The sequence below is a fragment of the Pieris napi genome, chromosome 18, assembly GCF_905475465.1.
Source record: "Pieris napi chromosome 18, ilPieNapi1.2, whole genome shotgun sequence".
In the NCBI taxonomy this organism is placed as follows: Eukaryota; Metazoa; Arthropoda; class Insecta; order Lepidoptera; family Pieridae; genus Pieris; species Pieris napi.
The window spans coordinates 8,749,206-8,771,615 of NC_062251.1; the positions used below are offsets into that span (position 1 = coordinate 8,749,206).

The 22,410-nt window shown below is 38.7% G+C and overlaps 3 protein-coding genes and 1 long non-coding RNA gene across 4 annotated transcripts; 3 read left to right on the plus strand and 1 right to left on the minus strand.

Annotated features, from left to right (window-relative positions):
* Positions 1-299: 299 nt before the first annotated feature.
* LOC125058738 lies at positions 300-2,098 on the plus strand (the record flags this gene model as incomplete). The annotated part of the gene is made up of 3 exons (XM_047662877.1): positions 300-545; positions 1,515-1,899; positions 1,968-2,098. Coding segments are annotated over 3 exons (762 nt in total), but the record flags the coding sequence as incomplete, so codon positions are not given.
* A 14-nt stretch (positions 2,099-2,112) lies between these two features.
* Positions 2,113-6,052, plus strand: LOC125058900. Its single transcript, XM_047663039.1, has 3 exons — positions 2,113-3,775; positions 5,807-5,875; positions 5,907-6,052. The coding sequence occupies exons 1-3, from the start codon at positions 3,559-3,561 to the stop codon at positions 6,050-6,052; spliced, it is 432 nt and encodes a 143-aa protein (XP_047518995.1). The 5' UTR covers positions 2,113-3,558.
* A 13,026-nt stretch (positions 6,053-19,078) lies between these two features.
* Positions 19,079-21,361, plus strand: LOC125058766. Its single transcript, XR_007118498.1, has 2 exons — positions 19,079-19,190; positions 21,159-21,361. It is a non-coding gene; the product is annotated as an uncharacterized LOC125058766 (long non-coding RNA).
* LOC125058765 lies at positions 19,245-21,795 on the minus strand. Its single transcript, XM_047662920.1, has 2 exons — positions 21,494-21,795; positions 19,245-20,181 (listed from the first exon to the last, which is right to left on the minus strand). Exons 1-2 carry the CDS (start codon positions 21,793-21,795, stop codon positions 19,317-19,319), a joined length of 1,167 nt encoding a protein of 388 aa, XP_047518876.1. The 3' UTR covers positions 19,245-19,316.
* Between the last annotated feature and the right edge of the window lie 615 nt (positions 21,796-22,410).

Below are 22,410 nucleotides of genomic sequence, written 5' to 3' on the forward strand. Positions count from 1 at the left end.
TGCGTCAAAATATTTGCGTTGCGACGACGCAACGCAACGCAACGCGCCGCGTGGACGGGCTCTGAGTTCGCCATGGATCGTTTCGACGTTGAACTATTTATTGATGAGGTGGAGAAGAGACCTTCAATATGGGATATTCAAGCCGCGTTTCCACTAGGCAACATTTGGCGCGCGTCATGTGACGCTCAACATGTTCAGCAATGTTGCAGAACAGCGCGCGACGTTGCCAGCAAATTAATCGAACTATACCAAAACTATGAATGTTTATGGGATACTGCTCACAGAGACTATAAAAATAAATTAAAAAAATAGATGCATGGGATTCAATAGCGAAAACACTAAATGTGTATGCGAAAGAGATTGAAAGCAAGATACATACTCTTCGATCGCAATTCACTCGCGAGAGGAAGAAATTTAAATCTTCAAAAAAAACAGGAAGTGGCAGTGAAGATCTTTTTAGCAGTAAATGGTTTGCATATGAACCTTTGCTGTTTTTGATAAAAGGTGAAACAACAACTGGAAATAACGACACAATGGAGAATCATGTAAGTTTTTTATTATTATTAAATACTAACTTGTAACCCTTATTAGATTATTAATGTCTAGATAGACAGTTGAAGCTAAAAAATTGATGTGCGACTTGTTGGCTGAGGAAATGTTTTTTACGTTGCGATTGCAGATGAACACTCCATCTAGATATTCATTCATCTAACCCTACATATTTGTTTTATTTAAGCACGTTCATTTTGCCAAGACACCCTCCCTTGTTCGCTAATGAAATAGTTAGATAAACTATCTCTTATGATGGATGGTACCAGAGACGTGTCTAAATTTTCATTGACATCTTCTAAAGGATGTAGATTATTTCCTGTTGCTTCATTACACCAAGAGCCGTTCATTACATTAAATTCAGAATCTTCTCTGTCATAAGTTCCTGGTGGAGTATACAAGGCTCTGGAACGCTTATTTCGACTCAAAAAATTATGCAAATATACACAAGTCGTAGTAACCAGCTCAGCATTATCAGATTTAAGTTCAATTGGGCTCCGAAATATACGAAAAACAACAGACATCACACCAAAAACATTTTCTACTATTCTTCGTGCTCGCGAGAGTCTGTAGTTAAAAATTCGTTTTATGTTACCTTTTTCGTAAGTTCCAGGGTAAGGTCTCATTAAATTTTCAGACAACGCGAATGCACTATCTCCAACGAGTACATAGGGTAATTGCACATTAGTTGGTTAAAATTCATCACACATTCGAAATATAAAGGACGAATATTCTACTCTAATAGCCAAACAATTTATAAATAATATATTGACTGATGCTCGTATTGGAAATTATCGACAGGAGTATAATACGTATGGCTATAGTACTGTGTAACGTGCTTTCCGTCTAATGCCCCTGAACAGTGTGGAAAGTTCCACCGGTCTTAAAACTCCTTGCTTATCTTCAACCAGGCTTCGGCTGTCGTTGGTACCTAAAAAGAAAACAATAATTTTTTGCATTTTTAGGAGTCACTTCATCGGTCGGACTTGGAAAACACTGCCGACCAAAATGTGTTCACCCCTCCAGTACTACCAAATGAATGTACTCCAAAGAGCGCTAAACAAACCAGGAGGGATGACAATGTGCTCTCAGTTGTGATGGGAATACTGAAAACAACAGCCACTAAATTGGACAATTCGATAGGTATTCCTGATACAACGAAAAGTTTCGCTTCCTTTATAGGGGCTAAAATGACTAGTTACTCTCCACAAACTAGGACTTTGGAGGAACATGCAATTTTTGAAATAATTACGAAAGCTGACAGGGGATATTACGAATCGTGGCGTCATCAAAATAACCATGCATATGGTTCAAACCAAGATGATTATTTATCCAGGGCAAGACAGAACTGTGTGGATCTGACCGGATATTCTAATCGTCCCTCAATATCGCCGGACCACCATCGGGCACATACGAAGCGGGACCCTATGGCTATACTACGGCAAGAAATGAAGATACTACTGACTATCCAACCATCCAGCCGCCCTTGTCGGTCTCTTCACAAGAGTCTTACACGTCTTCTATGGATGACTTTAATGATTTAATGTGATAAATAAAGACACTTCTAAACATAAATAAAGATTTTCATTTTTGAAGGCAATGTGGTAAATTACTTGGACCCTTCGCCATACCGCTACCTACAGCTTTGAAAACGCCGTCGAATCCTTCACAGATTCGGAAAAACGGATATTAAGAAAACGTTGCATCGATTTTACAGTAAAACTAATAAAAGAATTGCAACAACGGCTTCCTGAGAATGTTAAAATTCTTAAAGATATGAATGTGATGAGTGTCACACAGGCTTTAAAATCGAACAAAGGCATCGTCGAGGTTATAAAGTTGGCAGAGCACTTTGGGCAGAATCCAGAAACCATTGATAAAATAGTTAACCAATGGAAAAGTATTAACAATAATAAATGGGAAAATGTAACTGACACATTGAAGTTTTGGGTAGAGGTATCTGAATATAAAGATGCAAACAATGAAAATCCCTATAATGAACTAGTTTCATTGGCATTTATATTACTATCATTGCCGCATTCTAACGCCGATGTTGAGAGGGTGTTCAGTTCAATGAACATTTTAATAAATAAACTGAGGAATAAAATGAATTTGGACACATTGAATTCACTTCTTCATATCCGAACAGGGCTCAAAAACTTAAATAAAAATTGCCATACATATGAAATTCCCCAAGAAGTTCTTAAAAAAATTGGCAAAAAAGATATGTACACATTTAAATTGAAAAAGTCTGACAGCGAAGAACCTTCCACTTCCACGGTGACTTCAGCGTCAGTACAACGAGAAGCAGAATCAGCAGTAGAGACAGACGATAGTGAAGATGATTGGATGTAGTTATAAATAATTATTATCATATTAAACCAAAATTAAATTAATTATATCTTTTTTTTTCATGTCTAAAAAAATAGCACTATTTTTGATATTTTTTATCAATCTAGCACTATTTGAGACGTCATTTAGCACCTACCTAAGAGATCGAGTTGGCAACACTGGTATTCGCTCGGCGCTCAGTGTGGACGCTTGTTTTTGTGTTTGAGGCGAGCGCGTCGAATTCCCCGAGTTTTAATTACGTTTACTTTTTCTGTTATTTGAAAAATGAGTGGCTTGTGGGATATCGAGACTTGTTTAACTTTAATTGATATGTATGAATCAAAGAGGGTGCTATGGGATAGTACATACGAAGAATACTATAATCGCATAAAAATAGAATATGCTTGGCGTGATATCAGTGAAACATTAAACATTAGTGTAGACGATGTAAAAAAAAATTGTAAGCTTGACAGGTTCATTTAGACGAGAACGGCGCGCACGTTACGACGTGACAATTGGGTGACATTTTTGTCCGCCAACCAGCGGACAAGCCCGTGACGAAACTGTCACCACGCCGCTAGGTTTTTATAGCAGCGCGCGCACGGGCAACAAAATTGTCACTCAAAACGTAGTTCTTCCGCCATTTGCATTCGAACCGTCGTCTTTAGCGAACGCAAAATGGCGTCAACGTCTACGCAAAACGTGAAAGTGCACGAAGAGGATATCGATAATGATTTACTTATTGAAGAAGTTGAAAAAAGAGCATTAATTTACGATAAAAAGCTGAAAGAGTATTCAGATTCTAATTTGAAAATTAAAGCATGGGATGAAATCAGTCGTATAATATTTTCTACAGTTTGGGGTACGTTGTCGTCACAAGAAAAAACTGAAGCTGGTTAGTATCTTTTTATTTTTAGTATTTGTAGCTAAAACAACAGTTGTACAAAAAGGTGTAATTCAGATTTTGTCATACTGCCATGACACAGCCCCTTGTGGTGAAGTAAAGTAATTCGCAAAATAATTACGTATATTTGCTGCTGATATGGTTCTGTCTGATGGATTTGTTGCAATACCTTATGGACCTTAATGGACAATCGTAAACAGTGTCAGTAAATTGAATGCCATCTCTGCACCGTACAAAATTATGTAAAATACAACATGTTTTTACTATTATATCAGCAAAATCAAGACTGACGTCAATCGGCCTGTGCAAAATTCGCCATTTGTTACAAAGTATACCAAAAGTGCATTCAACCATGCGTCGTGCCCTAGTGTGGCGATAGTTGTAAAATTTTTTTACAGTAGACAATGATTTTCTTGAATATGGTCGTAAAATATGCCTTGACAAGCCAAATGCCTCATCAGCGACCAAACAAAATGGCATTTTTTTTCCATTTTCATCATATGGCAAATTACGATCATCTGGTATGCTCAATTGATTTTGCTGCAATCTTTTGCCCATGCCAGAATTCTGAAATACATTGGAGTCGCTTGCTGCTCCATTAGCACCAACATCTATGTATACAAATTTATAATCTGCATCTACCCATGCCATGAGAACAGTAGAAAAGTACTTTTTGTAATTGAAACACTGCGTACCGGTGTTTTCCGGCTGAATTATTCTCACATATTTGCCATGAATTGCGCCAATTATGTTCGGAAAATTTGTCCGTTGGTAAAACTGATTTGAAATAGTATACCAATCCTCTTCAGACTTTTCAGGCATGTATAGTGTATGTAAATTCCAGATCGTAGAACATGTAGGTTTTACAATTTCTCGTGCAGTGGTGGCACCTATCAAATATTCAAATGATATGCTGTAAAAACTGTTGCCGGTTGCAAGATATCTGAAACAAAAGAAAATTAAATACATAATACAAAATTAAAGTTAAAAATACATAAATTAAATAAATGACTGACTGTTTTATACTAGTTAAATAATCCACCACCCCACACCCACAAGGGTGGTGGTGAATCCCACCACCCTTCACAACTGCTTTCTGTCGGTAAATGTTTGTTTCAGAGAGCCCAACGTCTTTGTGATGATGCCCACCTCGAGGAGGAACTACAGCATGTCAAACAGGTGCTACACCGAAACAAGCTGCGCATCCCCTGGCTGCATCACAAAAACAAAAACAAGACACAAATAGTTCCCCGCCAGCCAGCCTACTTGCCATATGTAAAGGGAGTTACAGATAGAATTAGCCGGATCCTAAAACGAGCTTCTATTCATACAATTTTCAAGCCGCACAAGAAGATTCAGCAATTCCTAAGACCAATCAAAAGTAACACCCCATTGCAAGATGCAGGTATATACAAACTGGATTGCGACTGTGGCCTGTCTTACATAGGGCAAACTAAACGCAATATGTTCAGCAGACTCAAAGAACACATTGCAGACATAAGACATAGACGACACACAAAATCAGCAGTCTGTGAACACATACTAGATAGGCCTAATCACTACATACGCTTTGACCAACCGAAAGTACTTGCGAAAGAAAAAAGATTCTTCCCAAGATTGGTACGCGAAGCCATTGAAATCAAAAAACACCCCAATTTCAATAGAGAAGACGGCCTAAAATTGTCAAACACCTGGGATCCAATAATATCCAAATTAAAATCTCAAAAAGAAACACAATCCGCGAAAATAGAGGACACCGTGAGCCATTTTTGCCAAAACCCTCCATCTTTTAGTCGATACCAACTCCGGGGAAATAAATACAGATAATGCAACTTTCTCTGCAGCTGTGATACTTCTTGACATTCAACATCTTTTGTCTTCAGTCACCGTGACCACGCACGCTGTAAAGCACGCGAAACGTCGGATAAATTTAAAATTATGTTAAATAGTTGTAAATTTATAATAATACATAACTTCAATCCGGTCAAAACAGTGTTTTACTAGTTAAATATTTATTTTCAGGTAAACTTGTACAAAAACGATGGAAGAATTTAAGGGCTTGTTTTTCACGTGAGCTACGTGAGCAAAAATGTACTATCTCTCTCTCTACTCTAATGTAAGTCTGGCCAGGCCGCTACAAAAAGAAGAAAGTACAAACATTTTGACCAACTTTTATTTCTTATCCCAAGCATGGATACCCGAGAAACCTCAGGAAATGCTGATTCTGTAGAGGAAATTGCTTGCGAAGAAGATAGGATGCCAGTGTGAAAGTACTACAGCGAGAAGAATATTCTACGAAATATGTTACGAAGAAAGGCTTCTAGAGATTTTAAACAACAAAAGAGTTGATGATAACAGGTTTATCGAGACTATGAGAAATAACAAAAGTGACTGTAATGACGATGACAAGGAAAAGCATTTTGCGCTGTCTTTGGTGCCGTTGTTAAAAGCAGTCCCGGAGGAGAAAAAACTAGACGTACAGATCAAAATTTTACAAATTTTCCAGGAAGTTCAGAAACAAAACACTCAGCGCAATAATTATCCCCCATCCACAATTTATACAGGTAGTCCTCTAAATTTCCAAATCAAGCCCAAATATTCTGTTTCTATACCATCGCAAAGTCCCCAAGGCCCACTCCACTTAGCAAGAAACACTCCACTGATTTTATCTCCTTCTCCTACATATATTCCATCTTCAAGCCCTCAAAATATGCAAATCAAACCCAAATATTCTGTCTCTCTTCCATTAGCCCGGTCATTTTAGACAATTGAAATAAAGAAAATTCCGACAAAGCCAAATTTTCGTAGAGACCTTAGGTTTACCACAAGGAATAAAGTGTCAAAAGTCCCCATCAGTCCCATGTGAGCTTAGCGACTTATTCGGGGTCCAAGGTCAAAATTTTAGGTTTTTTGGATTTTTCTCGAAAACGGTAAGTTTTATCGAAAAGTACTTCAGAGCAAAGTTGTAGATCTTAAAATTCTCTATAAAAATGGTCTCTATGATTTTTTCTCTAAGACCCACTATTTCCCAGATATTGCGCTGAGGTACTTTTCGATAAAACTTACCGTTTTCGAGAAAAATCCAAAAAACCTAAAATTTTGACCTTTGACCCCGAATAAGTCCCTAAGCTCACATGGGACTGATGGGGACTGTTGGCGACTCATATGTATAAATAGGAATAGATTATTATAAGTTAGTGTTAGTGACTATATATACAATATAAATTAAGTAGGTATGAGCTATAAGTAAAATAAGAATATTGTTGGTAGCTCATAAGTAGAAATTAAGTATATATAAGTAAGGTAAAAATATGTAAAGAAAGATAGTTAAATAAATTAATTAAATGCTTCGCCGAATAAAAGGGTCGCGTAGCTCTCGTCGCGGTATAGGCGCACAGATGGCTGTAAGCGCAGCTCTCGTCGCGGTATACTGTCGATGTACTTAAGCTCGGCGAGATCTACGCAAAATCCTCTTTTTCCTCCGCAACGAACTCGGACCCAAGAATAATCGGCGAAGCAAGAAACAAGAACAAGGCGCAGTTTCATTTCAAGACAACATCCTACAATTACGCACTAGCAGGGGTGCGTGGGTTGAGGCGGTGCCAGCGATACGTCGAACCGTCTTGACAAAACGTACGAAGTCAAACCCCACCGGTATTCAAAGCCGCGCCGAGGTTACTTTGGTTACTGCACGGGTGTTCTCAAACGAACATCTAAACGTCTAATCCCGTGCAGGCCCGAGTCTCTGAGGCGACGTCGGGATTGGCTAGAACAGTAGTACGTACGAAGTCAAACCCCACCGGTATTCAAAGCCGCACCGAGGTACTTTGGTTACTGCACGGGTGTTCTCAAACGAACATCTAAACGTATAATCCTGTGCAGGCCTGAGTCTCTGAGGTGTGGTGGGGGTTGGCATCAACAGTGGTCCTTCGAGCCGGATCCTGCAACGGTTGTCATCAAGAAGTGAATACTGCGACAAGAAAATGCCAGTCACAAGGTCACAGAACGGGATGCAGCGAGGGGAATCGACGACGACTGTTACCTCCGCCACTACGTCCGAAGTCCGGACGACAGGCGAAGAGATAACGATAGAGCAGTCCACGTCGACGAGTGCAGCCAGCCAGCCAGATCAAGCATTGACTCTGGCACCAGCGGGTTCCACCCGGCGGGCCGCATCGAGAGCCGTATCCAGAGCCAGCTCAAGAAGACAAGCCGAGGCCAGAGAAGAGCTGGCTCGCTGCGAGCTGCGGGAAGCGCAGGCAGCAGCACGCCTGGCCAGATTACGATTAGAAGCAGAAACGGAAGAAGAAGACTCCTTTATAGAAGACGTCAACGATAACCATGAAGAAAAGGTGGCAAACTGGATGCGCTCATCGGCACAAAGGCCAGAAGAAATCGAAACAAAGAGCGACATTCGAGCAATAGCTGACGCAATAAAGGAAGCCATGACGACACATGTAGCGCCGCAACCGAAGTACATTCAAGAGCTGCCGATATTTGAAGGCGACAGCTCCGAATGGACGGCGTTTCGAGTCGTATATGAAGACACATCTCCGATGTTCTCTGGCATTCAGAATATGGCGCGGCTACGTAAAGCGATTAAAGGCACAGCGAGAGAAAGCATTAAGAGCCTCTTGTACTCAGAGGCAATGCCAGAAAAAGTTATTAACGCTTTATGCCGAAGATTTGGTAGACCCGACGCGCTGGTGCTAGCTGAACTGGAGAAATTAAAGGCGCTTCCCAGAACGACGGAAAATCCCAGGGACATATGCGTCTTCGCTAGCCAAATAAATAACAGCGTGGCCGCCATAAAGGGATTGAAGAGACCGCAATACCTCTACTCGCCTGAAATCGTGAAACTTATAATAGAGAAAATGCCTCCAATTCTCAGATTCAGATGGTACGATTTCACGGCTGCGAGGGATGAGGAATCGTTCAGTGATATTCAAACGATAAGCAACTTCCTCAATTTAGAAGCGGACAAATGCGGCGCATTCGCGGTACTCGAAGACAGCAAAAGCGTACGACCGAGCGCAGCGATAAGAAGGCCAGCGAAGCAAGTTACGTATAATATCGCTGAAAGGAGTAGACCTGAAGAAATCAAGTGCCCAGACTGTGAAGGTACACATAAACTGAAAGACTGCCAAAGATTCCTAAAAGCGGCAGTCAACGAGAGATGGGAAACAGTTAAGAGGCTTAAGGTCTGCTTCAAGTGCCTCGCTGGGAAGCACCGGAAAGAAACATGCCGAAGACCACCATGCAAGTTGTGTCGAAGATGGCACCATAGCCTACTACATGTGACGTCGGAGAGCGAACAATGTCACGAAGAGGCACCGCCCGAGACAGCGACGGTCAATACAATAAGCACACCGAAAGCTATTCTTAAGATGCTCAAGGTGGAGATATACGGACCGGCTGGGAGCAAACAAGTACTGGCGCTGCTAGATGAAGGCTCAACGGTGACACTGCTTGACGAAAACGTGGCTTCGAGCATCGGCATTAAGGGTCCTCGCGAAGCCCTGAATATAGAAACTATCGGCGGAGGGCAAATGAAAAATCACGACTCCATGATTTTAGATATCGAACTGAAAGGGATCAAGGAAAGCGAGAAGAGCACACTTAAGCGGGCAAGAACTATCAAGGAGCTCAAATTAACCCCTCAATTCGTAGATAAAAGCCGACTAAAGAAGTGTCATCACTTGCGGGGCTTACTACAAGACGTGTGCTACGAAGCTGAGGCGCCGAAGCTGCTCATTGGCCAAGACAATTGGGAGTATATTGTCTCATTACAAATACGGCGTGGAAAGCCAGGGCAGCCGGTGGCGTCACGAACAAAGTTAGGATGGGTTCTCCACGGCTCCGACAGCAGTAGCGTGTCTCCTATAAATTACGTAAACACATGTGCACACGTAAGCGTCGTCGAAGATACAATAGTTCAGCCGAAGAAGCCTTCAACGAATATCGAACAGCGAGCACTGGACGTATTGGAAAGAACCAGCCGACAGTTGGAAGACGGCAGATACGAGGTCGGACTGTTGTGGAAAAAGGAAGACATACAACTTCCAAACAATTACGCAGCGGCTTTCAACAGATCTCAAAGAATAGAAGAAAAACTACATAAGGACGCTAAATTAAAAAATGAACATAGCGCGCCGATAGGTCTGTTGAAAAGCAACTACGCCCAAGAAGCACCAGCCGACTACACATCTAACGAAAAATGGTACCTGCCTAACTTCCCAGTGATTCACCCTCTGAATGAGAAGCTAGGAATTGTCGTTGCGGCCAAAAACAATGGAGTCAGCCTCAAAGACGTTATGCTGTCCGGCCCGGACTTACTGCAGTCAATATTTGGAGTGCTACTGCGATTCCGTCAAGGTCCCGTATCAATAGCGGCCCATACAAAACAAATGTTTCTGCAGGGGAAAATATGTGAGGAAGATAGAAATAGTCTCAGATACCTTTGGCGAAAAGACAAGGAAGCGCTAGTGAAGGATTACAGAATGTTATCACTGGTTTTTGAAGCTGCGTCGTCGCCTTGCACTGCGATTTATATAAAGATTAAGAACACAAAGGCCTTCTTACATAAATATGAAGAAGCGGCGCAAGCAATAGAGCGGAAGTACTATATGCATGATCATTTGCATAGCTTCCACAGCCACAGCGACGATTACCAACGAGTAATACAGCAAGTCGACTTGATCCATAAGAAGGCACACTTCGAGTTACGAGGATGGGCGTCGAACAAAATAGAGATCGTTGAAGACGACACCGAAGCGCGGAAGAGCTACCTAGAACAAATCGATAGGAAACAAGACATCCAGCTGCCGCGATGTATGACAACATTCTGCACTGAGGGGGAGCTGCATACTTTCACTGACGCAAGGGAGACGTCGTATGCAGCCGAAGTATATATCTCTATGCCAAGGCTTGAACTGCAGGCAGCCTTGTTGGAAGCAGAACACATAGTCAATTCTAGACTAATAACGAACCTAGCTTATAATTTGGAAGAGGAGGCGCTAACCAGTAACCTTACCCCTAATCACTTTCTCACTGGACGATCCGGTGGAGCTGCGCGCATAAGGCATTTTCCTGACGCAAAACTGGTGGGCAGAGAAGATTGGAAGACCGTCCAACGACTCTCTGATCACTTTTGGAGGAGATGGCTACGGGAGAACTTGCCCACGCTACTGCCCAGGAAAACGACGGGAAGGCGAGCAGCTGCAGCCAGGCGACGTGGTTCTTATTTTGGATCGCACGTTACCATGAACTTGGCCGAGGGGAATCATCGAAACCACGTACCCCGGGCCCGACGGAAGAACCAGGATCGTGGACGTCGCAACCAAAGGAGGAGTGATGCGAAGACCATCGTCGAGTATCGTGATCATGGTGCCTGCGAAGTCGCCGTGCAGGAATAACGGTGCTACGCACGAGGGGGAGAATGTTGGCGACTCATATGTATAAATAGGAATAGATTATTATAAGTTAGTGTTAGTGACTATATATACAATATAAATTAAGTAGGTATGAGCTATAAGTAAAATAAGAATATTGTTGGTAGCTCATAAGTAGAAATTAAGTATATATAAGTAAGGTAAAAATATGTAAAGAAAGATAGTTAAATAAATTAATTAAATGCTTCGCCGAATAAAAGGGTCGCGTAGCTCTCGTCGCGGTATAGGCGCACAGATGGCTGTAAGCGCAGCTCTCGTCGCGGTATACTGTCGATGTACTTAAGCTCGGCGAGATCTACGCAAAATCCTCTTTTTCCTCCGCAACGAACTCGGACCCAAGAATAATCGGCGAAGCAAGAAACAAGAACAAGGCGCAGTTTCATTTCAAGACAACATCCTACAATTACGCACTAGCAGGGGTGCGTGGGTTGAGGCGGTGCCAGCGATACGTCGAACCGTCTTGACAAAACGTACGAAGTCAAACCCCACCGGTATTCAAAGCCGCGCCGAGGTTACTTTGGTTACTGCACGGGTGTTCTCAAACGAACATCTAAACGTCTAATCCCGTGCAGGCCCGAGTCTCTGAGGCGACGTCGGGATTGGCTAGAACAGTAGTACGTACGAAGTCAAACCCCACCGGTATTCAAAGCCGCACCGAGGTACTTTGGTTACTGCACGGGTGTTCTCAAACGAACATCTAAACGTATAATCCTGTGCAGGCCTGAGTCTCTGAGGTGTGGTGGGGGTTGGCATCAACAGGGACTTTTGACACTTTATTCCTTGTGGTAAACCTAAGGTCTGTACAAAAATTTGGCTTTGTCGGAATTTTCTTTATTTGATCACTATTTTTATGTCTAAAATGACCGGGCTACATCGCACATTCCTCAAAATCCGCTCCACTTAGCAAGAAACACTCAACTTGTTTTATCTCCTTCTCCTACTCATACATCTACAAGTTCCCAAAATTTGCTACCCTCTGCACACACTCAACCGAATTCATCTTCACAATCATCGCCTCCTAAGCAAGACCCTAAAATCTCCTCAGCCGCCTCATCGTCATCAATTCAAACCTATATTACAGAGTTTACAGAAGATTCCGAATTGTATGACATCTGCCAGGAGTACAATATCAACCAACATGAAGAATAATTAAAGAATATTACATTTCAATTACTTTTTTGATTTTTGATTATAGTTAAAAACTACTTACTTTAATTTGTATAACATTTTTGTATTTTCATTAAAATAAACAATTTAAAATTACATAATATTCTAATTACTTATATTTACCTCAAAGTAACAGCGAGTCTTTCTTCAGCCGGAACAGACAATCTCATGTTTGTATTTTCGTATGTCAACGCAGGTCCTAAATTGCGAAGTAATTCATCAAAACTTCTAACACTCATTCGAAAATACCCAAAAAATTTCTTTGGATGTTCCCGAAGTTTATGAAACATGGTGTAGAACTTTCCATTTATTAACCTGTCACTCCAAAGGGGGTGTACCCAGTATTCTTTTCACAGATGACGACCGTCTCTTCGAAATCCATTTCGACAAATGAAGGTTTTAAAAAAAAATTGTCACTGTCACCTTTCGTGAGCGCACCTCGCTTTGGAGGCGTGACGTGACAGCGACAAAAACTTTTTTGTCATGCTGACAAAAGTCACCGGTGCGCGCTGGCCCTTAAGACATAAAATTTTAAAATGATATTTTAGCTTGTCTTGAACGGTAACAATGACAACGACAACGTTCCAAAAAAGGGTCCCTTTTTATTGTACTAGGGGTGGTTACCATTTACTACCTGAGCGTGGCCCAAGCCCATATGTTGTTTACTAGAGACAATAGAGTATGAGCGAGTGAGAGAAAAGATCTTTTTTCGCTCGGTACACCGTTTTCATCATTATCAGATCGGTTTCAGATACATAGCAAAGAAATTTACTTAGTTTATTTAGTAGTGCGTCTCTCGACTTGTTCGGTGTCGCATGTGTGTATTCCTTTCGCATTTCTCTGTGAGTTTGAATCAGTGTTTTATAACGACGATTTCTGGCTATTTATTGGACTACTCGTTTTGCTTACTGATTTGGACTTTGGTTGGTGATTTTAACGACGACTTGGCTTGTATTTGGTCTGATTCAGTGTATCAAAATTCCGCGGATTCAATATACGGCACAAGAATACGCCAACATGCACTTCATCTATGGTGAGTGCAGGAGCAACGCAAGTGCTGCTGCAGCCCTTTATAGAGAAAGATAATGCGCGTCATCCAGATTACCGTGTATTCGTGGGAGTCCACAGATGTTATTCGGAAGGCAGAATACCTGGCAGTGACATTGGTGGTACGAGCTCCGGAAGACTAGCGAATAATAATACTCAAGACATTGTGACTGACGAAATTGAGCAAGATCCGTCAACCTCTGTAAGAACAATATCACGCCGTACTGGAATCCCGAAAACGACCGTGCACCGTGTACTGAAAATAAATAAATATCATCCTTACCACATTCGACGCGTCCAAGCTCTGCAACCGAGAGAATTCAATGCAAGATTGTTTTTTTGTCGACAAATGCTTGCAAAAATAGAAGAAGATCCACAATTCTTTGGAAAAATTCCATGGAGCGACGAATCAACTTTAAAAAAAGACGGATATTTTTAATCCGTCCTTTAATATGCATAATCTGCACACCAACTCTCGAATCCAAATTTAATGCGAGAAGGGAGGTCGCAATACCAGTTCAAAGTAAATTATTGGACTGGTATATTAAACGGGATAATTATTGGTCCTTTCGCCGGGAAATTTATCTTCTCATAGTTACTTAAATTTTTTGCAAAATGATCTCCCAAATTTAATGGAAGAAGTGCCTGAGGAGGTAAGGGAATCCCATTGGCTACAGAATGATGGCTGCCCTGCACATTATGGCACAAACGTCCGTGCTTATTTAAATGCCACGTATCCAAATAAATGGATTGGTCGTTTGGGTCCCATTTTGTGGCCTCCTCGATCCCCGGATTTAAACCCACTGGACTTTTTTTACTGGGGATGTCTAAAGGAACAAGTGTACTCCAAAAAAAAATTAAATTTGGAGGAATTACGCAGCCGTGTTCAAAAGATTTCAAAAATAAATGAACGACGCTACGCACGTTATCTTAGAAGAGCCTTTATAAGAAGATGTAGAGCGTGTATTAGAGTCAATGGCAGACAATTTGAACACCTGTTGTGATTAAAGCTCGATTTATGTACACCCGATTTTTTTATTATCATTAAAATTTATTAAGACTTATCTTTTCTTTTTTAGTCGTATTTACTCTTTTTGCTTCTCAATAGCAATAACTTCGTAGTGGTATTAGATAAAATGATGTATTATACCATTTTGTAAACGGTATGAACTGCGCATTTTTTTTAAATAGCTGGCCACTTACGTTTTCATACTTTTTTTTTACATGAAACATTCTCAAAGTATGCCAAAATTATTTTGTTATCAAATTTCATGTCAAAAACTCAAGTTCTTATTTTGTTTTTGAAAAAAGTATCATAGATACTTATATTATATGATACCAAAAACACCACAAATTTCATCACTTTGTGGCCGTTGTGCACATGAATGTGAAGTAAAGTAAAAATAACGTATGTTTTTCTAAAAAAAACATATTTTGGGTATCACTTGGAATTTATTTTTCACACACACATTAGAATAACAATGCAATATAACCTCACCGTTTTCACCGAGTACATATTAAAGGGAATGGACGAAGGAGAACAAATTGATGCGATCTATACGGATATTTAAAAAGGTTTCGATCGAGTTGATCATGTTATTCTCGTACATAAGCTAATAGCGCTAGGAATCCGTGGAAGTACAGTTAGATTAAATTCTATGTAACTAATAGAAGGCAGGCGGTAGTAACGGGTGGACATAGGAGCACATTTATAAATGTGACTTCCGGTGTAGGGTAGGGCGGGGCTTAAAGGTCCGCGGGTAAAAAGGTCCACCACAAATATTTCAAAAACAAATGAAGTATCATTCTTTCTAACGATAGTGGTGTAATGAAGCCGGCGCGGGGGGAGTAACGCGCCATCGCCGACAGTCGGGCGACGTCGCTTAGCGGAGATATACGGTCCCTGTCTAAATTAATTATTTGTTTAAGTAATAGATGGCGTTAGGCGTGTGTTAAAACGCGATGGCGTAACAACGTCTTGGTATTATATAGGATTTAAGGTTTATTTAATATAATGAAGTTTTTGAAGTTTTTTTAAAGTATAAATCAAGTGTCCCTCTCTTTAAGTAATAAATAATTAGTGAAATTGTGTTGTGTGTGTCATTCCGTGATAGGTTTTTGTTCATGGTGCCGAAACCAGGGATGGACTTTGGACTCGTGAGTTAATGCAAAAGACTTAGAATATTTATTCATTAGTGACAACTGGACTTGTAAAATTTTATAGTAATTAGTATGGACTTAGAATAATTTTAACCAATCTTGGACTTAGAATAATTTCAACAAATCTTGAACTAATTAAAAAAAAAAGTGTTGTAAATTAAATAATTAATACATTAGTGATTTTAAATAATACACTTTACGTAATTTTAAATTGAAATAATGGCTTTTAACATAATAAAAAATCAAGAGGATTTACATTCAAGGCTACAAAAGGCGCATTCAAATTATAAGAAAAGTCCAAGAGTGAGAATAACAAAAGCATATGTCCAAACACGTATAAATACTTTAGATGAGTTGCTGAAGGAATTTATGGATAATCATAAGCATTTAATACAAATAGTTGTTCCAGAACAAATAAAGTCGTTTCCGTATTTTGAAGAAGACATTTGTGATTCGTTCCAAGAAATATATACTGAATATATGACAGATTTAAAAGAAAAGTTAGAACAGTTTGAGAATTCAACATGTAGGGAAAATCCAGCAAAGGCTCATTCTCTAGATGTTATAAAATTACCACGGATACAACTACCCTCATTTTCTGGAAAATATAGTGAATGGCAGACATTTTATGATTTGTTCTGTTCTGTTATTCATAATAATGAAAAGTTGTCGCCTGCGCAGAAATTGCATTATTTAAAAAGTAGTATAGTAGGAGAACCCTTAAACTTAATAGGAAATTATTCGACTACAGATCTCAACTATGAAGAAGCGTGGAATCAATTAGTAAAAAGATATAACAACAAAAGATATAATAGTAATGCAATCCTAAAGACTTTATTTTCACAGAAAACAATTAGTGAATCATCATCAGCTATTAAACAATTATTAGATACAACAACTTCTTGTTTAAAGGCTTTGGATAATATGGGCATATCTACGGCTTCTTGGGATTCTATTGTAATTTATTTGACAGTCTCGAAAATAGACTTAGAAACACATAAACAGTGGGAAAATCACATAAATAATTTGTCAGATGATTTGCCAACATGGTCGCAATTTGTTGAGTTTCTTGAGGGAAGATTTAGGAGTCTAGAGATGGTTGAGACTGGAAAACAATTACCTAAACCTAGTTTTCAAGTGAAAAAACATGTTCCTAAAACGTTTCACGCGGCAGTTCAAGAGAATAATAAAAGAACGGAATTTAGTTATACCTGCGTTTAGTTTAGCGTAGACCTGCCAATTTTATAACCATATTGCAACTCTGCTAATGAAGAACCAATTGCTAAGTACCTGTAACATAAAATAATAATGAATTATTTATTATCACGATCAATTTTGCAGAAAAAAATTGAAAAATTTACGTGATGCCTATGTAAAGGAACTTAAAAAAAGTAAAAATTTGAAGTCCGGTTCCTCAGCATCGACACCATCTTCATTTGTGCATTTCCAAAAGATTGTCATTTCTTAAACAAGTTGTCCAAAAACGAAAAACTGACAATAGCCTTGATGTTGTCGAAGTTACAGAGAATGTTGATTTGGACAGCGTTCAATCTTCAACAGAAAATGTGCCCCGAAAAAAATACAAACTTCACCCTGCCGATGAACATTTTGCAGATCTTTTACAACAAAGCATAAATACTCGAAATAATAATGCAACAGAAAAGAAAGAAGATGATGATGAAGACAAATTATTTTGTCTTTCATTGGTTAAGGAAATAAAAAAAAATCCCGAACACCTCGCTCGAGACCATCTATAGTTGAACCGCTCTTTAATATCTCCCTCACTGACATTGTTTTGTGCATAAGGCTTCAGAAGGTATGTTTTTAATGGGAATGCAGCATCACCCACAAATACAAAAGGCGCTTTTCTGTTATATCTATTTTCTTGTGTTTAATGTTAATCATATTAGTGTGATTTGAATTTTTTTTTTTGAATTATATTCCCTGAAGACACACACACACCTACATCTCCCACAAGGGTATTTGGTAAAAAGTCGGGTCCCGGTATTTGTAATTTTTGATGTTCTACTACTTGTCGTAAAGTACATTCCTTAAAAACTCCGGCGTCGTTATCTTTTCCATAGGCACCAATGTCAACTATTATAAATTTATAGTTAACATCAGTTAAGGCTTGTAAGAGCTTAAAAAAGTAGAAAGGCCAAGATCGGGTTCAGATGCAGATCAAAATGGTCAATATCAAGGCGATTGGCCACATTTTGAATCAATGCAATTTTTAAAAACAATTTAGAAACCTCGTAAAACTACTAGTAATATTCAAAATACAATTGTAGATGAAAGCGACATCATCGATGATGATACAATGATGTCTATTCTTTCTGACCAAACATCATACAATACACAAACCGATAAATCGCAATTCAATACAGATGGTACCAATCTGGCAACAAATGGCCCTACGACTGATGCTGCAACTGCACAAAATGCCACAGATACGATATGATACCTCGACACCTGGACCGTCGCATACACCATCCCGAGCTTTTGGAACGTTAGCTAAACCAAAGGTGCCAGAAAGTGCAGCAAAAAGTATTGAAGAAATGTAAATAACACTCGAACGAGAAAAAATAGACCTAATGAAGAAAGATTTAAATCGAGACGACGAAGGTTTGAACTGGTTTGAAGGTTTGAACTATAACGCCGTATATGAAAAAACTACCATCTCTGAATAAATTATTATTTCGGACTCAGGTTCAGGAGATGCTCATCAACGAAATATCAAAACTGAACACCCCATCAAACACAGAATCTTCAATGATGGGTTACTTCACTTCTGGTGATTCAATTCAGTGATAATTTCATAATACAAATTAAAATATTTTCAATAATATAAAATTATGTAGTCTCATTTCTATGTATTCAGCGCAATGCCAAGAGTAATCTTTCTTCAATAGAAATAGGATTTTGAAAATTTGTTGTTTTTAATTGAAATTCAGACTTAATATCAGCAATAATGTAATTGAAAGTAGACGGTAACACTCCACAATATTGTTTTAACATTTTAGAATCGTTTCTTAATTTTGGATATAAATGATGGAACTTGCCAAATGTTGTTCTTTGTAAAAACATTATATTTGTTTTTTTTCTGTGCTTTTTACGATATTTTTTAAAAGTCTAAATTTTAAGTATGAACTTTCGAGCAAAATTGTACTATACTTCTCCATGATTCGAGAAGTAATGACCAAGTTACGTAGGACATTTGTCGCGTTTAGCATCGCGTGGCATTACGTCGCGTCGTGTTGCGTCGCGTCGCGTCGTATTCGTCGCTTAGGGTGCTTACATAAAGAAACAGGTTTCCGGTACAGACAAATCTGTACGGGTCGGTACCGATCAGCGCAGGTATAATATTTCAATATAATCCTATTCACTCACTTATAAAGAAACAGGTTGTAACTTGTCGGTGCCGACTACCTGGACCGTGCCATACGGGTTTAAGCATTTACTGGTGTAGGGTGTGTTTAATAATATTAAAAATGGATTTGGATAACGAAGTTTTGATAGCCTTAGTGTTTGATAAACAATGTTTATGGGACAAAACTCATAAGTTCCACAGCAACAGAAATGTTACAGATAAGTGTTGGAAAGAGATCAGTTTGGAAATGAAACAGGATGGTGAGTACTTTCAATGATCAGTTCGATTTATTTTAATTTTGTAGTTATAAAATATTAATAATAAAGTATTACCCAATTTAATTATATAATAAGTGATTATGTTTGAAATATTGCACAAAATTATTTCTGACGTTTGTAGCAACATTACTAGGCGGACTCAGTCTTTGATTGTGCCATCTTCGTCTAACAATATTTACCGAAGTCAAGTTTCGCTCAAAACCCTCTTTATCAATAATTATATTGTGCAACAAACACATAGTTTTTACGATCTTATCAGCTAGTTGAATATCCGTTTCGATGCTTTTAGATAACAAACGCCACTTTGAGTATAATCTACCAAATGCACATTCCACTGTTTTTCTCGCTCGGGACAAGCGACTATTAAAATTTTGTTGGTCCACTGTTAAATCACGTCCCCCAAAGGGTTTCATTAAATATGTTTTTAAAGGATACGCTTCATCAGCTAAAAATACGTAAGGAACAGAGACTTGGGTATTAGGCAAATAAGCGGGCGATGGAATATCTAATTCTCTTTCATTTAGAAACTGATACAAATCTGATGCTCTAAAGGTACCGCCATCACTCTGTTTACCATAGCCCCCGACTTCTACCATTACAAATTTATAATTGGCATCGGCTACTGCTTGCAGTACCACAGAAAAATATTTTTTATAGTTGTAAAACATAGATCCAGATTTTTTTGGGCACATTACGCGCACATGTTTACCGTCTATACAACCTATGACGTGAGGGAAATTCCAAATATTATTGAAATCATTAGATATTGAATAAAATATATCTCTGGTGGGTGTAGGCATATGTATGGTATACAGTTCCTCCCATATTGCTAGAACCGTCTCTTCTATAATTTTTGTTAATGTTGTTACTCCTATACGAAAATTTTTTGAAAGCGATTTGAATGATTCTCCAGTTGCAAGATATCTGAAAATAAAAACACATTTAACTATTACACCCTGAATACAGGATGTAAAAAAAGCAAAAATTAACGCTAAATCGTGGGAGGGATGATTCTGCTCATTATTTTATGAGACAGTCAGAGGTCAAATATAATTTTGTTGTTGTAAACATCGGGTTAAATTAATTTAAAAATACTTATTTCTTGCCAGGGTTCTATATGTATAAGACCCAACCTGATAATTGGGATTTAAATAAATAATTATTTTTAAATTGATTGAACTGGAAAGAAATAAGTATTTTTAAATTTATTTACCTTGATATTTACAACAATAAAATTGTATTTGACCTCTGTAGGAAAAAGTTTTTACATATCAGTACTTTTTTGTTTCAGAAAGTAAAATAAGAAAAAGATGGAGATATCTAAGGGATCAATTTGCGGTAGAGTTAGGAAAAATTTCACCTTCTCGCTCTGGAGATGAGGCAACTACAGTATATCCCAAATGGCCATATTTTAAACCCTTACTTTTTCTCAAACCTATGGTGAAGGCGCGGCTAACCACTGGAAGTGGCGACACGCGACAAAGATCTCATTCAAATAGTGCTGTGAGCCTTGATAGTGAAACAGAATACACCCAAACTACAAATGACCATGATTGTTCTCTTTCACCTGGACCAAGCAACATGGAAGATAATGATGCGAGTGACCAACCAACAGTGTCTCCTGCGATGCCTGTTTCAAAAATCGCTTTGAAAAGGCCGAAGAGAACAATCAATGACAAATTATTGGACATTGAGCATCAAAAACTTAAATTTTTACAAGATAAGGAAAAATCCCGACAGAATAGAACAACAGATGCAGACAACGAACATATTTTATTTTTTAAAAGCCTCATACCACACATTGAAAAAATTCCACAGCACATGCTACTTTCTTTTAGAAACCGCATTCAAAGCGTCGTCGACGAGTTCGCGTACCAATCTTTGCAATATGATAACCCTAGTTCGATGTCAAACTACTCTCATTTAAGTAATGTTTCCCGTAATAGTACTCCAGAGACCTGCAACGAAATAACTCTTCCACAAACTTCGAGTGACAATATTGCTGTTATAAGCAACCAATTAGCCACAGAAGAATATATTTTTCATTGTGATTAAAACTACTTACAAATAAAACATACTAGCCTACTGAATGAATAAAGGTCAAGGAATTTTTTTGAACATTGGCTGTGGACACCCCGATTATAAGCGGTATAGAAGACATTTCATTTTGAAATTATACCACCCAGTACCTATATTACGCATATTTTTATACTAATAAATATTATTCATTACTTACCTAATAGTGATAACGAGTCTTTCTTCAGGTGAAATTGGTTGAACATGCCAGTTACACCATTTCTTAATTAAGCGATGTTCGATTAAATTTAATATGTAGTAAAATGTTTCTTGAGTCATCCTTGTATAATCATAAAACTCCTTTTCATCGTCCTTTATATCTTTTAAGAATAAATGATAATATGTTCCATATTTAGTTCTTTTTCTGTTAATATCAGATACACTAACTGTTCTTCTCTTTCTATATTTGACGTAAGTACTTTCTAAAAGTAAAAAATCTTCGTCCGACGAACTGGAGGCCATGATTGTCACTAAGGACAGATTCACCTGTTTCTTTATGCGAGTCAACACTGTACCGATCGGTACCGACCCGTACAGATTTGTCTGTACCGGAAACCTGTTTCTTTATGTAAGCACCCTTACGCAGGACACCGCGTAAGCAAATTGCCTCCTTCACGTTCATTGTCAATCAATGTTGAAGCCACACTGGCGCGCGTACATATACCGTCATGTGAATGCTCCAACCGCGTGGTGATGCGCAGCTACGCGCGGTCATCTGAACTTATCCTAATTGTAATATAGAGGGGGGGTGAAACTTGCTGAGTTTCTTACCCGTTCTACTTAACCTCTTGGTAGTTTTGATATTTGTCAAAAACCCAATTAAATTATTTTCTTTCAAAACTACATGTTTCTTGTTTATTCAGCCTTGTTTAATTGATATTATTATATTTTGCTAGAACTTCGATGAATTCTAGTAATAACTATGTTACTGTAAAAGCTCGAAGTGCAGTAAATCCAGTAAAACCTAAGATCTACCAATTGCTAATGGTAAATGTCCCAAAATGTTTGCGATTCGAACTCTTACCACCATTCCGATGGTAAATCTTAGGATTTACCATCGGAAATGCTTGCATGTAT